The sequence below is a fragment of the Coenobita brevimanus genome, chromosome 83 (genome assembly GCF_032717465.1).
Source record: "Coenobita brevimanus isolate Jiangsu-jjx chromosome 83, ASM3271746v2, whole genome shotgun sequence".
Taxonomy (NCBI): Eukaryota; Metazoa; Arthropoda; class Malacostraca; order Decapoda; family Coenobitidae; genus Coenobita; species Coenobita brevimanus.
Window position 1 is genome coordinate 270,112 of NC_137036.1, and position 18,251 is coordinate 288,362.

General features: G+C 41.9%; 1 protein-coding gene and 1 non-coding gene across 3 annotated transcripts; both read left to right on the plus strand.

The window, feature by feature from the left end:
- Positions 1 to 1,899: 1,899 nt before the first annotated feature.
- LOC145409790 (ribonuclease H2 subunit A-like) lies at positions 1,900 to 17,878 on the plus strand. 2 transcript variants are annotated; one of them, XM_080280096.1, is made up of 7 exons: positions 1,900 to 2,043; positions 3,791 to 3,989; positions 5,473 to 5,599; positions 6,482 to 6,580; positions 9,123 to 9,204; positions 11,011 to 11,134; positions 17,642 to 17,878. In XM_080280096.1, exons 1-7 carry the CDS (start codon positions 1,917 to 1,919, stop codon positions 17,796 to 17,798), a joined length of 915 nt encoding a protein of 304 aa, XP_080136222.1. In that variant the 5' UTR covers positions 1,900 to 1,916; the 3' UTR covers positions 17,799 to 17,878. The 2 variants fall into 2 exon arrangements, with proteins under 2 accessions (XP_080136222.1, XP_080136223.1); XM_080280097.1 differs by having other exon boundaries at positions 3,791 to 3,980.
- LOC145409978 (5S ribosomal RNA) lies at positions 2,593 to 2,711 on the plus strand. The gene has a single exon (XR_013899204.1). It is a non-coding gene; the product is annotated as a 5S ribosomal RNA (ribosomal RNA).
- Positions 17,879 to 18,251: the final 373 nt, after the last annotated feature.

Sequence of the window (18,251 nt, forward strand, 5' to 3'; positions counted from 1 at the left end):
TGTGCCTCTGTGCTTACACCCTGCCTAAGTGAACTCTTTCCCCTTTGTCTGTAACTTAAACCTTTCCTTCTTGCTGGAAGTTTGCTCTCATTCAGCTGGTCCCAAAGAAGGGTGACCATTCCCAGCCCTCTAACTATCACCCAGTTGCTATAACATCCTGTATTTCAAAAAATTTCGAGTCTATTCTTAACAAAATAGAAAAAAAAATCTTTCTTATCATAACCTTCTTTGTGATCCTCAGTATGGGTTCCTCCAGGGACCTTCCACTGGCGATCATCTCACCTACCTTTCTGACTCCTGGTCTTCCTTTCGGGAATTTGGTGAAAGTTTTGCCATTGCATTCAACACCTCAAAGGCTTTCTATCGAATCTGGCATAAATCTTTAATTTCCAAACTGCCCTCTTACAGTTTCTATCATTCTCTCTGTGCCTTCACCTCTAACTTCTTTTCTGGTCGTTCTATGGCTTCTGTTGTAGGTGGCCACCGTCCTTCTCCTGGAGCTATCAATAGTGGTGTTACTCAGGGCTGTCTTATCACCAACTCTCTTCCTTTTATTCATCCAGTGACCTTCTAAGCTGTAGGCCTACATCTAATTTTATCCAGTCATACACTGATGACCACTCTTCACCTTTCCATTCACTTCCCGCAGCGTCTATGGCACTCCTAATGTCTGACTTGGCTCATATCTCTGACTGGGGTAAAAATAATCTTGTTTTTAATGCATCAAAAACTCAGTTCTTACATCTATCAACCAGATCAAATCTTCCACAGGAGTATCCTCTACTTTTCAATCATATCCAGCTCAATCCTGCATCATCCTTGCACATACTTGGGGTTTCTTTCCCTTGGGACTTATTCTCTTGTAAATTCTGCTTCCAAGAGGTTAGGTGTGCTAAGCCGACTCTGTGCCTTCTTTACCTCCGCACAGTTGTTGACTTTATACACGGAGTTTTAATGGCCCCTGCGTGGAGTACAACTCTCATGTGTGGGGAGGCTCCCCACAAACAGCTATTCTTAACAAGGTGGAGTCAAAGCTCATGAACTCTCCTCCCCTTACTGGCGCCCTTCAACCTCTGTCTTTTCGCCGCACAGTTGCATCTCTATCTCTTTTCTATTGCTACTTCAATGGTCACTGCTCATCTGAACCTACTAGCTCTGAACTATCTGCGTGCATTCCTCCACCGCAACGGCTGGCGCATAGCACCCGCCAAGCAACAAACTTTCATCCCTTTCTGTCCAGCTCTCTGATGCAAGAGTTAACCGTTATTCCAAGTCCTTCATGTATGCAACAGATCAACTCTGAAACTGTCTCCCTTTGTCTGTATTTCCTGCTGCCTATGATATCCAGCCTTTCAAACGCAGGTGTCCAGGCATCTCGAAATGTAGGCTACGGATCTTGAATTTGGCTCTGTTATCCTGATTTTGTTTTTTCTTGGAGGGAACAATTTGCAGGCTCCTGGCCTTTGGTTCCTTCGTCCTTGCATAAAAAAAAAAAAAAAAAAAAATCCCAGAGGGTCACACTGCCCATATTTTAGTTACCCAACTTTTAAGACATGCACAATAGGCTACTTCTTCCCCAGGCTAACCAATTTATGATGGAAAAAGAGAGAATGAGACTTAAGTTATGAGTGAAAGAATGAGGTTGATGGGATGTGAGCGAAGAATATGAGGAAAGGGGAAAGTATCTTGTGGTGATGAAGGTATTATTCTCCCCAGTAAATGTCTGTTTAGCGTCCTTATTAAGGTGAATTGAGAAGCCTATATTTTTTTCATTTTAATATTAAGATGATAACGTAAAAATCATCAACTACTTCAAATTGATTCTGTAAACATTTATCATATGGATCTCTGTCTTCCCGCGCAGTCGAAGTTTGTAAACAATATCTCGGGCGGAGACCTATCCTTTTAATAGCACAATGGATCTGTCACCCTATATTGCCAAGAACTGGGAAACTTTGTTTGTGGACTCAAATATTCCAGACATTTGCAAGACTGAGCCGTGTGTGCTGGGCGTGGATGAGGCGGGGAGAGGACCAGTTCTGGGTATGAATTATTTTGAGTACAAGTGAGATTTATAAAGAGCAGCTTTATTGCAGCAGATAGAGCAGTTTTATGTTTCTGTCTTCACAATCATTGTATTTTTCATTTGGTATCAGTGATAACATATTGTAGTGTTGCAATGCTAACCAGAGTGTGACGCTGGTCTGACGCCGCATCTCAAGACATAGGGGCGGCTCGTCCTCTGGGTATCACCCTCCCAAAGTTAGGTTACACATTAGACGCCAGAGATTTTTTTTTTTTTTAGACCATCCCCCACAGGATGCAGTGTCAAATGAATAGTATGATGGTACTGCCTTAAAGATTGTACTAAGTTATTCAAGTTAACAGTGGTAATGTATAGACTTCTGGTATAGATTTAGGATTTTGTACCTGCATTGGCTAGATTTACCACTGGCACTGTTATTTCTAGGCTATGCATAAGATTATATATATATATATGTATATATATATATATATATATATATATATATATATATATATTTTTATATCGGAAAAAATTTAAACTACAAGCCTGTGATGTATTTTGTATTTTATTGCGGCCATACCACGTTGAATACACCACTTCCCGTCCGATCAGCGAAGTTAAGCAACGTTGGGTCTGGTTAGTACTTGGATGGGTGACCGCCTGGGAACACCAGATGCTGTTGGCATCCCTACGTCAAGTGGGGTTGGTGGAGGATTAGTGCCCCTCCCTGTAAAACAATTAACTCTAAGCCCTTGGCCACCCCGTTTGGGATACATGGCGTCTGGCAATGAATGAATGAAATGAATTGCTGCCTCCAAACAACCGTATTCCACTAGGGTGAGATTTTTGAACTGTAAGAGTTAGATACAGCCTTTAAAAATCCCTTCACTACTAGAGATTTCCCTGAAGATGAATGGAATCATCTAGTTGCCGCAAGAGTAAATTACAAAGAGACTTCACCGGATGGAAGGTATTAATAAGCTGGACAAAACTGTCTGTACATAGCAAGAATGAAGTATGATTGGTTTGAAGAGTGTAGACACTGCTGGTATACAATTTTTAGCCTTTTTTGACAAAAACTGGGAATCTGCTATACTGTATACTGTACAGTGAATATATATATACTGTATATAGATAGATAGATGGGTAGATATAGATAGATAGATATAATAACTATAGTTTATCCTATATGTAGTGAGTGGGTATCATACATACCATTTTATCAGTTATCAGTGTGAGATTGTAATGGCTGCCATTAAGTCTGTGGCATATGTCAGTGAGACAAGGTCACAGATTGTGAAAGGAAGTGGATCAAAGGCTGCCAGAGATTAAGCAGCATGGAAAAGCTGCCAAGAGGTGACCAGGGCTGATGCATGCAAGCATGTTAGAGCTTTTATTAATGAATAAACAAAATGTTCCAATATTTGCAACTCTTCTGTAGCTATGCCTGGTACTGTAAATCAGGGAAATCAACAAATAAGCTCAACTGGTAGCAAGCCAACTTCCGTAGGCAGTTTTCCTATAAATTATAGTGAACCAAATAAAATAAACATTAGAAAGGCAACACATGACAGTTACATTCTGTATTACTTAAGGATCTTGCTTTGGTGGCCTGTGTGACCTGCTTATTTAGCTGTCATGATTATGTAAACGCAGTTGATGTGGCTGACATTTTTGCTGTATTTTGACAGGTCCAATATCAGATATATAAATAAAAAAGACAGACATACAACATAGCCTTTCTGATGTATTGTATTCTTTCAGGTCCAATGGTATATGGGATCTGCTTCTGCCCTGTTAATCGGCATGATGATCTGAAGGCAGCTGGTGTGGCTGACTCCAAGACACTGACTGAGGAGAAGCGGGAGAAGATATTTGACATCATCCATGAGAAGAATGATTATGTGGGGTGGGCCATTGAAGTCATTCCTCCCCTGCGCATCTCTAATTGCATGTATAAGAGGTTTGGTCAGTCATGTTTATCACTCTTATGAATTAAATGAAATATAGCTACTCCAGTCTTTCAAAATACAGTATAATGAGTTGCATTTTCTGATACGTTTATTGTACAGTTAGCTAACCATCAAGCTCATATGAGTCACTTTTAGCAGAATAATATTATCTGACATTAGCTGGGTAGGCTAAAAGAGGCACAAGGTAGGGCAGTGAGTGGAGCGCCCCTAATGAGAGAGGGCAGCGTTTGGAAACTGCTTCTACTGTTGTTTGCAGATGATACTGTATTGTTAAGTGAAGACAAAGGAGAACTGCAAGGCATGGTGAATGAGTTTGGGAGAGTGTTTGAGAAACGGAATCCACAGGTTAATGTAGGGAAACGTAAAGTTATGGTCTTCGACAGAAATAAAGTCACTGGATGTACAGTGAGGGTGGATGATGAGGAAATGGAAGATGTGAGTGCACATAAGCACATGGGTAATGTGATGAGTAAGGATCAAAGTTTGGAGAGTGAAGTGCCTGAAAGGGTACAACAAGGAAGAAAGGTTGCTGGTTCTTTGAAAGCAGTGATAAGAAGCACGGAAGTGACCATGGAAGTAAAAAAGTCACTGCATGGCAGTATTGTGATACCAACTCTAACGTATGGACGTGAGGCTTGGACCTTGTTGAAGGGACCCAAATCAAGAGTGGGAGCAATAGAAATGAGTTAATTGAGAGGAGCATTTGGAGTCACATGGAGTGACAGACTGACAAATGAGGAAGTGAAAGAGCTTTGTGGTATGGGTGTGGATATTATAGAAAGCATTAGGAGAAATACATTGAGGTGGTTTGGCCATATGGACAGGATGGAGAGTGAGAGACTGATGATGAGAGTGTATGTGAGTGAGGTGGAGGGGGAGGCCAAGGATGAGATGAGGGGATGGAGTGGAGAGGGATGTGAGCTGGGAACAGGGCATTGAAATGGCTTGGGACATGGCGACGTGGAAGCAATTTGTTTGTGGCCATCCCTTATGGGATTAAGGTGTCTGGCAAAAGAAAGAAGAAGAAGAGACAGAAAATTCATCATGTGCATTAAACACATGGTCACTCAAATGTACCTTGATGACTAAGTGACGTGGTTTTATGCAGACGATGTTAGAGTAAAAGTCAAAGTTGCTGGCACACAATGCCCCTGGCATGATCACTACACTGCTGCTAGTTGATGCACTATTTAAAAAGTTTGGTTTCTTTTTGGACAATCCTCTTTTGGGAGATGTATCTATAAAGAACAATTATTTGTTAAAATGTATACAGATGGATAGGCTTGTGAGGTGGAAGAAGGCTTCTTCAGGCATTTAACTTGACATGCTGCTGATAGTTATCCTGGGTTAATGCTGTTTCTTTCTCAGTTTCTGGCTTCTACCTCATGCCATCTTTGGGTGAGAAAAGATGTCAAGATGATAATGATGTTGACAACAACAGTGTTGTTTTCTTGTATATGCCACACTTTCCAGGCCAAAGGTGTCCCTGAATGAGGTGTCACACAATTCTGCCATTGGTCTAATCAAGCGAGCAGTGGCAGCGGGTGTCCAGTTGGAGGAGGTGTATGTTGATACGGTGGGACCACCAGAAAAGTACCAGGTTGGTGTGGTCAGGCCCAACAAGAGGCACCTTGATTAACATTTTTACAGGTAGCAGATATACATTAGGAAACCAGTTGTTACTGAACCCCATCTGTCAGGCCGAGCAGACGCAATAGCCTCGGGTGAGCAAGTGCTTTTGTGGGGCCGTCCAACAGGTTCAATACAGAACATACATCATACAAGGAACTGGCACCCCCTTGTGGTAGCCTGTGCAGCACCACTGTATCTAGTGTGTTATACATCTGAAGGAACTGGGCCATACTCACAGCTTAAACAGTGTTCTGTGTTTGCATGGAATTAGATGAACCTTTGTTATGAGTTAGAAATGAGTCTCTGGTTGGGAGTTAAAGTGACCCTCCAGTCTGACATCACTTGGCCATCAACTAAGCTGAATGGTGTTAGAGATCTTTTGCCATGTTAGAGTAAAATGCCCTATAGACAATTAGATACATTTATATTTTGTTTAACTGCTACCAGATGGTGTTTTTCAGGAAAGGAAAACATCAGGTAAAGGGCTAATTGTTCTGTGCAAATTCCCTAATATAACTGTTTGTGAAAACTGTGTATCTTTTCATATATTTATTACTTTACATATCCCGAACCCCTTGAATCAGATGATGTTTTCTGTAAAATTACTCTTGCTGCCACCAAACAGTTTTATTCATCATAGGAGGACCTCAGGTTGTGAAGTGATGAGTGAAGACCATGTATGACTTCTCCAGTATGAAAAGTCTCTCCTAAGCTAAACTATATATAATCATCTGGAGGTAGCGAGAATGATATAAAGAATATGTCATCAGGTTGAAGAGCTTGAGAGGGTAATTATTTTGAATTTTATGATAATGTTTATGGTATGTTAACCAGTATTTCTTTCAATCAGGCCAAGTTACAAGACATCTTCCCAACTATGAAGATCACAGTATCCAAGAAGGCTGATGCTCTTTACCCCTGTGTGTCTGGAGCCAGTATTTGTGCCAAGGTGAGATGTTACTTGTGTTAAATTATCCACTGTATTGTATAAGAGAGAAGTGGAGGAACGATTGGGCAAATATGAATTGGAGCAGATGGGAAACGTGGAAGGTGTGTGTAGGATATTTACAGAAGAAATATGTGCAGCATGTGATGTGGTGTGTGGAAGGAAGAGAAGACGGAGGGGGGTGCAAGGAACAGCGTGGTGGACTGAAGAGGTGAAACAGGCTGTGGCACAAAAGAAGAAAGCATACAATGAATGGATGAGAAATAGGGGCGTGGAAGAAGTTGAGAGGCGGAAGAGAGAGTTATATGTGGAAAGAAAGAGAGAGGTGAAAAGATTAGTAAGAGAGAGTAAGAAGAGAGTGGATGAGGAATTTGGAAGGAATTTGAGTGTAAAGTGGAGGGACTGTAAGAAAATGTTCTGGAAAGAGGTGAAGAGAGTAAGACAGGGTGGAAGTGAAGTTAGCAGGGGAGTGAAAGATAAAAATGGTAGATTACTAGTGGAGAAGGGAGAAAAAGTGAGCAGATGGAGAGAACACTTTAAGGAATTGTTGAACATAGAGGATGGAAGTAATGCGAGTATAAGTGGCTGGGGAATGGCTGGGAGAAGGAGGGAGGTGAGAAGACAGGAAGAAATCAGTAGGATAGAAGTTGTGGAAGCAATGAAGAAAGTTAAATCGGGGAAAGCCCCAGGAATTGATGGAGTGTGTGGTGAAATGCTGAAGCATGGGGGAGAGATAGTAGTAGAATGGATGTGGAAGATGTGCAGATTGGCCTGGGAGGAAGGTAGAGTCCCGGAGGATTGGAAGTCAGGTATAATTATTCCCTTGTACAAAGGAAAAGGGGAAAAAAGAAGTGTGTGGTAATCATAGGGGCATTTGTCTTCTTAGTATAATAGGAAAAGTGTATGGTAGGATACTTATAGACAGAGTTAGAGAAAGAACAGAGAAATTAGTTGGAGAAGAACAGGGAGGCTTTAGGAAGGGAAGAGGTTGTGTAGATCAGATATTCATTCTTAGATCTTTAGTGGAAAAGTTTCTAGAGAAGGGAAAGAAGTTGTATGCGGCTTTCATGGATTTGGAGAAAGCATATGACAGGGTGGATAGACAAGGATTGTGGAAAGTGTTAAGAATATATGGAATAGATGGGAAGTTGTTGAATGCTGTGAAGAGTATGTACGATGGTGCGAAGGCTGCAGTGCGTGTGGATGGTGAACTAAGTGAATTTTTCTCTTTGAAAGTTGGTTTGAAACAGGGATGTGTCATGTCTCCATGGTTGTTCAATCTGTACATGGATGGGGTAATAAAAGAGGTACAAGGTAGGGTAGTGGATGTTGGAGTGGCCCTGGTGAGAGAGGATAGTGTTTGGAAACTCCCTGTACTGTTGTTTGCAGATGATACTGTGTTGTTGAGTGAAGACGAAGGGGAGCTGCAAGGCTTGGTGGATGAGTTTGAGAGAGTGTGTAAGAAACGGAACCTAAAGGTGAAAATAGGGAAGAGTAAAGTGATGGTCTTTGAGAGAGGTGAAGTTAGTGAATGTACAGCGAGGTTGGATGGTGAGGAATTGGAAAATGTGAGTACGTTTAAGTATTTGGGTAGTGTGATGAGTAAGGATGGAGGTTTGGAGGATGAAGTGCTTGAAAGGGTACAGCAGGGAAGAAAGGTTGCTGGTTCTTTGAAAGCAGTGATAAGAAACAGGGAAGTGAGCATGGAAGTGAAAAAGTTACTACATGACAGTATTGTGATACCAACTCTAACGTACGGAAGTGAAGCTTGGACATTGTTGGAAGGACACAAGTCAAGAGTGAGAGCAGTGGAAATGAGTTATTTAAGAGGAGCCTGTGGAGTCACATGGAGAGACAGGCTGACGAATGAGGATGTAAAGGAGCGTTGTGGTGTGGATGTGGATGTGATAGGAAGCGTTATGAGGAACACACTGAGGTGGTTTGGCCATGTGGAGAGGATGGAGGGTGAAAGACTGACGAAGAGAGTGTATGTGAGTGAGGTGGAGGGGGGAAGAGGGAGGGGGAGGCTGAGGATGAGATGGAGGGATGGGGTGGAGAGGTATATGAGAGAGGGGGGTGTGAGTTGGGAGCAGGGCAGTGAGATGGCAGGGGACAGGGTGACTTGGAGGCAATTTGTTTGTGGCCATCCCAAACGGGATTGAGGGGTCTGGCAATAGATAGATAGATTTATTGTGGGTGACAGAATAACTTGGAGGCGTTTTGTCTGTGGCCACCCTTTGCGAGATCACGGTGTCGGGCTATAGATAGATAGATATATTTATTGTAGTGTGTATATGTGAGTGATTTTGAAAGTGGGAGGTATGCTAGGGCAAGAAGATGAATGGATACGATAAATGACTGTGTAAGGAAGCAGGTAATGGATTTTGATGAGGCTAGGGATATTTAAAATATTTTTTAGTTTTATCACTCTGTAGGAGATGAAAATTTTAGTATCATAATTCGTAATATAAATACTTTTACCTAACTGTTATACTATGTGTACATATATCTAGCACATAATTAGCTCTGAATCTCATTTCTTCAGGTTGCAAGGGATCAAGCACTGAGTAAATGGGAGTTTGTGGAAGGGGTGAATATTACAGAATGGGGCAGTGGTTATCCTGGAGGTAAGCTTGTTTTTTTTATACTGTTACTCCTCCCCTGTCACACATGAGTACTTTATCCTTTTTGGGACAGTTTTCTGATGCACAATGGGAGATCATAGTTGGGCCTTCATACTATGTACTGAGTAGTAACTATCCCTATTACCCTCTTACTGTTAAGATATTCCAGCCAGATGTTCTCCATAAGAGTTTATTGCTCATGTAAGACCACTAAGGAGCAAGTAGCTGCCATTCTCACCTTCATAGTCAATCTTTATAGTAGGATCATGTAGTTTACATTATCTTCTGTTGCTGGAGAGGGATGGCTTCACATGGTGATACCTTTATTAAAGACCCTTAAATCCCCCCTCCCCCATCACAATCCCCCCTCCTCCATCACAATCCCCCCTCCTCCATCACAATCCCCCCTCCCCCATCACAATCCCCCCTCCTCCATCACAATCCCCCCTCCCCCATCACAATCCCCCTTCCTCCATCACAATCCCCCTTCCTCCATCACAATCCCCCTTCCTCCATCACTTGAGAAGTGGTTGGTGGACTGCGGAAGGGCTGATTCAGCTTGCAGGACGTTCTCTTCACATTCATAGTAGCCTGGGGCCACAGCACAGCAGCAATAACATTTTATTCTTGGTGTTGTTGCTGGACATAAACAGCAATGTTTGGTATTTTTTACGTTGACGCATCTCATCACAAAAGTAGATGCGGTACTAGTGCATTGGTCTGAAAATAGGGTTAGATTAGGTTGAGTGAGGATATGGCTGTGTAGGTCAGTACAGTGCACCACCTGCAGAGGATCCATTTCATGCTGATGCTGTTATACTGCATCTGTCTGTCTGTCTGTCAACCATCCAGTCCTTTCTTGCTCCATTAGGAGCATAGGGGCCTGGCACTAGGCTACTCATTCTTGACATTAAAGGCAAGGGAGGCCAGCCTTGCTTGCTCCTGAGTAGCATTATGTTAGCAACAAACCCTAACCACCCTTCTGATATAAACCATTATGGGCTTCATTGAGTTGGAGTGCCTTAATCTGCTAAATTACTCAGTGTCATTTGGTTATGTATCTACCACCCAGCATAGTATATGGTATCCTGGTTTGCCAGAAACCTTTTGACTTGTCACATACTATAATCACCTTCACAATAAGCAGAAGCTCAGTATGTGAGTGCTTGTATATTCTTCCACAGTATTCTACTGTATCATATTTTAAAGTTCACCAACAGTTGCTGGCCAGCATTTTGACTAACCTTGCATATTTCTCATTCATCTCTACATGTCAGAGAGTGCCTTTCCTTCTCATACTCACTTACTGTGTGCATAAGCTATATTGCTATCATTCATTCATTCTTTCATCATCTGTTTTAGTGTTGCCCGATGAGGAGCGTAGGAGCCTGAGACTAGGCAAGTTGGCCCTGACATTTAAGATGAGACTGACCAGGCTTACTCATCCCTGAGTGGCATTACGTGGGCAATAAACCCCAATTACTCCTTGGATATGAACCTGCACCTGCTCACTCCAATTGGACTGCCTTAATTGCCCATTAAACCACCATGCACCATAATTTGGTTACATGGTTACTACCCACATTAGCAAATGGTTTCCTGGTGTACAGGAAGCCATTTGGCTTGTCACACAGTGTAGAGTCACCTATAGACAGAAGGAAGAGGAAACAGTGAAGGAAAGAAAGACAGATGAGGACGGATGGAAAGAAGGAATTTCATGCTGTTAGTAGTTCTAACACTTTGCATCACCATAGACAACAGGAAAGTGTCAGCAAACTCTTGTCCCTGACTGTACAACCACCTTTCCAGATGCTGTAACCAAGAACTTCCTGAACAACTCCTTGGATCCTGTCTTTGGCTTCCCTGGCATAGTGCGCTTTGCTTGGTCCACCGCTGAGAAGATCATGGAGGAGAAGTGTGTGCCTATCTCATGGTTAGTATTGTACATTACTGCCTTTCTTGGTGCTGAACAGGGATGCCTTCATGTGGTGGGAGTCTTCACTGCCCAGTTTTACATATGCCCTTTAACTCCCTCCCAATCCCCCAGAAGGAGGATGGTGCAGGACAACTACTGCCTGCAGTCCACTGGATTCATGTCCAGCTGAGCTAAGGGCCACAGGAACAATTGTCTTTTGTAAACCCATTAGTTGCAAGGATTTCTGTCAGTGGAACAAAATCATATGTTGTTTGTTTAAATGTACTTTAATTCCTTGTACCAGCGAGAGAGAAGGAGTTATTCTGGATAATTATTTAAGCCTTTGACCAATAGGCATTCTATCAGTTGAATATAATTGTTTAATGTTAGCATCAGTAAATAACCAAAAGCACCAACGGCAGCTGGGTTAATTTCTTCACTAGGGTGACATATTAGTTTAGTGTATTCTTGCTACCTCGAGATGATTTAATTCATTAGAAAAGAAATCTGGTAAAATAATGGAGGAAGAGAATGTTCTTGCCTCTCGGTCTGTATCACATAACTTGCATAGCTTTTCTGAACTACTTGAATCCAGGTGACTTCTTTTTTAGTGTATTCTGGCTATTATCAGGTGATTTTACTTAATAAAGACGTCCTGTATAGTTATATGGAGGAGAAAATATGTTCTTGTCTCTTGGTTAATATCACACCACTAGCCTTCCAGTGCTAGAGAGGGATGCCTTCATGTGGTGGCACCGATTTCATGTGTGTGGTGTTTTGGGGAAAGCATGTAAGGATTGTCTTGCGTAAAAGGATTGATCTTGCTGATGAGTCTCTTGCGTGTCTGGGAGGGTTTTAGTAATTGGGGGACACGTTATATGCTGGAGGAGTGGTTGAAGGAAGTTCAGGGACCTGTTGCCTCTCCTGACTTTGAGAGGGCTCTCCATTCTTGCCAGGGGATCTCTGTATGCAGCATGTGTTAGGAGTGTAATGCTGTATGGTAGTTAGAGCTAGGCAGTAAAGGAAGAGATATTCGTGGGCTCAAATGTACAGATATGACAATGAGTAGACAGATGTGTAGTACATCCTTGAATGTGAAGCCTGGTGAGGGGGGTCTCTGTTTACAGTTGAAGATTTGAGAAGAAGAATGGAACTGGAAAGTATTGGTATTGTAACAAGGAGGGGTAGATTGAGATGGCTGGGGTCTGTGGAGAGGATGGAGGATGACGGTTGGGTGCAGAAAATGAGAAGTGTGACTGTCGGGGGTAGGGTTGTTGGAGGATAACTGAAAATGACCTGGGATGAGGTCAGAGAGTGTGACCCTCAGGGATAAGGGACTGAATAGGGAGGCTACCAGAGATTGAGCAGCATGGAGAATCACCATTAAGTGACCAAGACCAACACATGCGAGTTCGTTGGAGCCTTTATAAACAGTATGGTGTGATGCAGTATGAGAGAGAATGTAGTAAGGAGCCTGATTGAATATGAGCTTGTAGAGGAAAGTATGCTTGGGAGTGTTATTGACATGATGAGTGTGAGTGGATGGTGTGGGGGTTTGTCTGAACATGTAATAGTGGTATGTAAGATGTAACTGAGAGGATCTTGGAGGACAAGGGATGAGTAGAGTAGTTAATATGAAAGATAGACTGTTGAGAGGCAGAGAAACAAATCTGTGCCAGTGGATTGTTTGAGGCTGTTGATCCATCCATCCATCATCCAATCCTACGTTGCCCGACCAGGAGAGTAGGAGCCCGGGGCTAGGCAAGTTGGTCCTGACATTTACGATGAGAGTGACCAGCCCTGGGTGGCATTACATGAGCAGTACACCCCAACCATCCCTTGGATATAAACCTTCACTGGCTCGATCCAACTGGAGTGCCGTAATTACCCATTAAACCACCAGGCGCCATAATTTGGTTATTATGGTTACCACCCAACATAGTAAATGGTTTCATGGTGTACAGGAAACCATTTGGCTTGTCACTCAGTGTAGAGTTACCCACAGGCAGAAGGAAGAGGAAAGAATGAAGGAGAGATAGATAGAAGAGGGAGTGTAAAGTCACCTGTAGGTAGAAGGACAAGGAAAGAATGAAGTAAAGAACGACAGAAGAGGGAGGAATGATGATAATTTTGTACTGTATGTTTGTACTTTCTCTTGTTTTGTTTCTGGATCCTACCTCACCACTTGTATAGTGGGATCAAGGGTCAGGATGATGATGATGGTGATGATGACAGTGATGATGATGATATCACCTAAATTTATCATCCATCCATCATCCAATCCTACGTTGCCCCATGAGGAGCGTAGGAGCCCGGGGCTAGGCAACCCATCCTGACATTTAGTGGCATTATGTGAGCAATAAACCCCAACCATCCCTTGGATATAAATTTTCACTGTCTTGATCCAGTTGGAGCACCGCAATGGTCCACTAACCACCAGGCGCCATAATTTGGTTATATGGTTACCACTCAGCATAGTAAATGGTTTCATGGTGTACAGGAAACCATTTGGCTTGCCACTCGTTGTAGTCACCCTTAGGCAGAAGGAACAGGAAAGAATGGAGGAAAGAAAGACAAAAGAGGGAGTGTAAAGTCACCTGTAGGCAGAAGGACGAGGAAAGAATGAAGTAAAGAAAAACAGAAGAGGAAGGAAGGAAAGGAGGGAGGAGAGGAATGGGCAGACATCCGAGAGCAGCACTACATCGAGTGAGTGGGATGGTGAGCGCCCCCACCATTCCACAAACATACTGTACTTTTTTATTATTATTCTTTCTTCTGTTACCGTGAACCGGGGTGAATTCGGACACGGGGTGGCTTCGGACGAAATTTGCATAAAAAGATTAAATGCTACGCAGCTGCTAAACGAAGAAAGATATCGTATATCTTTAAACGGGATAATGTTGCATAGGTTTTGTAAAATGTTATGTATAATTATCTTTTTAAAATATTATGTTCCACTGGTGAATATATTGTAATAAAGACAATGCTATTTTTTGGTGAAAAAATGAATACGGGAAAACTTGGTCTGGTGTGAACGAATCATAACAAACCGCACGCTTATACACATCTAGAGGTTTACTTTAACGTCTAACTTGAAGATTGGAACAGAGAAAGTGTTAAAATCTGCATTTTAAATGTATGTAAACATGACATGAGTGAATGTGTACGCATTTTTGGGATTTAAAGGGGTGACTTCGGACAATGGATATTTAAAGGGTTGAGGTCAGACAGCATATCTAATTTGCTTTTTTTTATATGTAATAAAACATATTTTGTACAATGTACATAGTCTGCATGCTTATCTTTGTTTTTGCATTTATATAACAGATGAAGTGTGAGATGAACTAAGCCACAATGCCTCGAAATTACAAGAGAGTGAGTGTATCTACCAGTGATGGTAGAAGACACTATACGGTGGAACGCTGTGGCAGCCTTTTAGAGTGTGCTAGTGCAGACGTACGTGATGGAAAGTTAAGTGTCAGACAGGCTGCTAAGAAATATGATGTTTCTAAAAGTACTTTACATGACTATATGACAAAGAAACGTGTAAAAAAACCAGGTGGACAAACTGTCTTTACTCCAGAAGAAGAACTACATATTGTGAACCGAGTCATTACACTGGGAGAATGGGGTCTGCCTATTGACACTTTTGAACTGCGAATGTTAATAAAGTGCTACTTAGACGAACGTGGGATTACTGTGAAACGCTTCAAGAACAATCTTCCTGGAACTGATTGGAGTTCGTGTTTTCTGTTGCGCCACAAAAACCAACTGGCTCAGAGGGTATCTCAAAATATCAAAGTTGCACATGCAAAAGTCGGTCCAATTGAAATCAATCAATATTTTGATAATCTTGAAAAAAACACTGAAAGATGTGCCTCCTAGTAACATCATTAACTATGATGAAACCAATCTCTCTGATGACCCAGGAAACAAGAAAATCTTAGTTCGCCGAGGTACCAGATATCCAGAGAGGGTAATGAACCACACAAAATCCAACATCTCCATCATGTTCTCTTGTTCCGGATCTGGAAAGATGCTTCCACCACATGTGGTGTACAAGGCAGTAAACTTGTACGACACTTGGACAGAAGGTGGCCCTTCAAATGTGCGATACAACAGGACAGAGAGCGGGTGGTTCGACAGTAATACGTTTGAGGACTGGTTCATTAAAGTTGGATTACCTCATGCAAAACGTCAGGATGGCAAAGTAGTGTTCATAGGGGATAATTTAGCTAGCCACCTTTCTCTGTCTGTTGTGGAAGCTTGTGAGGAGCACAACATTGATTTTGTTTTATTGCCCCCCAATTCTACACATCTCACTCAACCCTTAGATGTTGCTGTCTTCCGTGCAGTGAAAACTCATTGGCGTAAAATTCTAAGTGAATTCAAAACATCAAGTATTGGAAGAAGAAGTGTGTCCCTTCCAAAATCAGAGTTCCCAAAGCTTCTAGGACAACTGCTCAATAGAATAAGTGATAATATTATGAAGAATATCATGAATGGCTTTCGCAAGTGTGGGATAACGCCACTTAACCGACAGGAGGTACTAGCTCGTCTACCACAACACACTGATTCCGGTACTGATACCGGTACCACTGTTACTTCAGAGATTAACACTGATACCGGTACCAGTACCAATGCCTCATCTCAAGCATCTACCTCGGGTTATGCAACAACCCCACATGTACCTGCAAGAAATTCAAGTGCCAGTATTACCACCGGTAGTGATTTTGCATCACATTTTGATGAGTCATTGGTCAGTGTTCTATCGGAAATGCGATATGGAAAGAAGCAATCATGCCAGAGGAAGAGGAAACTAAAAGTGCCTGCAGGCAAGAGTGTAACAGCTAAGCGACTAAGGAAAATGAGAGAAGAGGGAACTGTAAGCACAGATTCTGAGTCATCCAATACTGGTACCGGTACTGCTGCAATACTTAGTGAAGTAGAGCTCCCTGTCATAGATATGGATGGTGAGGACCTGCAAATACAGCCAGTGAATCAAGCAGAAGAAGATTCTCCTGAAGCAGCAGGGGCAAGTAATGATGGGACACTTGAGACACAGGAATTAGAGGCAAGTACCATCACTGATGGGACAGCTATGACGCAAGCAACAGTAACAAGTACTGGTAGCGGTACTGGTACCAGAACTACAACTGAGACAGCAGAGACAGATGTAGGCCCAACACGTAATCCTAAGCTACATGACTGGGTGATTGTACAACTTTCAGATGAGACAGGAAAGAGGAGGAAGTATTTTGTTGCTATTGTCATTGATGTACAAACATTGAAAGTTAGGTTCTTAAAACATGTAAGAGGTACAAAGAATGTGTTTGTAACTTCTAATGTTCCAGGTGATGAAATGTGTGCCATAGACGAGTCAGACATAGTAATGTACTTACAGGAGCCAATCCTGGACAAACGAGAACGTATGATTTTTGATCTAGATGTTACCTCATGGCCACAGTAAGTCATTGTGTGATCTCTTAGAATTCCAGTTGTTCACTTTGTTGTAATATTTCTAGTTATTGTGCCTTATTCTTGTCATATTTCTAGTCTGTTCTTGAAAAAGAAGATATGATTTTTAATCTTTATGTTAATTCATGGCCACAGTAAGTCACTGTGATCTCATAGAATGGCATTCGTTCTGTACCGGGTATTTATGTCACATTTCTAGTCTGAGAAGAGATATTATTTAGTTTAATTGGTTTTGTGCAATGTGAGAACACATATTATTTAAGTTACCATATGGTACCGGTATGATATCCTTATAGTTTGTCTCCACTCCCTCCTCTTGTTCCTCATCTACTCCCTCCTTCCATTCCTGACTCCTCCTGTTTCTCCTTCCCAAGCTCCTTCTTTCATTCCTTCCCAAGCTCCTTCACTCTTTAGCTCTTTCCTTCCCTATCTTCTGTTCCTCCATTCCAAGTTCCCTTTAATTAGGCATTTAAATAGCCGGCACGCTTTAAACCGTCCTGTCAGTCAGTCACAATCGTGCCTTTAAACCTGCGCATAGCGTGGGAATGTACTCCCTATAATGTATATGTATAATCAACTAAACTGGGGTTGTAAGTCAATGGAAAATTTATTTTTTCATCTATTTTTGCTATATATCACTACTATTTACTTGTAATTTTTCTGTATTTTTTTGTATTTTTTTCAGCAATTTTTTTAAAAGTCGCGCAGTGTCCGAAGACCCCCCAGAACTGTCCAAACATTCAGCTGAGCTACTAGGGGCCCATTTCAGTGCATTTCTAATGAGTGTCCGGGGTCACCCCAAGGCAGTCCGAAGTCTCCCCAGTCCGGGGTGACCTCGGACACCTATAAAATATTTTACTACGTCTAGATGGAGATACTGAGATTATCTAGCTGTTAGATACTGAAAGGTTATTGGCTCACGTACATATGTAATACTTAACATCAGTATTTTGGCCAAAATAAATTGTGTCAGGATGAAAAAACCTTCAAAATCGTCCGGTCACCCCGGTTCACGGTACCTGATTAACGTTTTTCTTTTCATTTAAGGAAGGAAGACGATGAAGAGGAGATCGAGAAGGAAAAACCCCCTTCTGTTCTTCAGTATTTTGCCAGGACGGACAATGCCGGTGCCCCAAGCAGATCAGCAAAGAAGAGACACTATTTCTTCACTGACCGCTGCCTCAAACCTGTATCTACCTTTTAACATTTCACTATAGTGAGACATTTTGTAATCTATTCTTCCTGTCTGTATGTAGATTTATTCATTGTAGGAAAGGCCTCATATTGAAGGGGTTAATGATGGCTGTATATATACAGTAACTCCTTCAGTTGGAAAAATCTTTCCAAAGATGAATAAAATTGTTTAGAGATAGCGTAAAATTTAAAGTATATCGTTGGATTGAAGGGGATCATCCTTTTGCTAAAATAGTGTTTTTTATATGTAATTCTTGCTGCTTACTGATGATTTGATTCAGATAATGAGGGAGTTAACTTCATGAATCCAATGGCATAGTTTATTACCTGTCCTTATCCCGGAGGGGCTCGGGGATGAGTATCGTTTTCACTCGATGAAAACAGTTCATTGATCTGGAAAAAGCATATGACAAAGTAGGCAGAGAAGGATTGTGGAAGGTTTTGCACATGTGTGGTGTAGATG

Coding starts and splice junctions, on each gene's coding strand:
- LOC145409790 (XM_080280096.1), top strand. CDS start 1,917: ATGGATCTGTCACCCTATATTGCCAAGAACTGGGAAACTTTGTTTGTG. Junction 3,990..5,472: donor TCTAATTGCATGTATAAGAG/GTTTGGTCAGTC, acceptor CACACTTTCCAG/GCCAAAGGTGTCCCTGAATG. Junction 6,581..9,122: donor GAGCCAGTATTTGTGCCAAG/GTGAGATGTTAC, acceptor TCATTTCTTCAG/GTTGCAAGGGATCAAGCACT.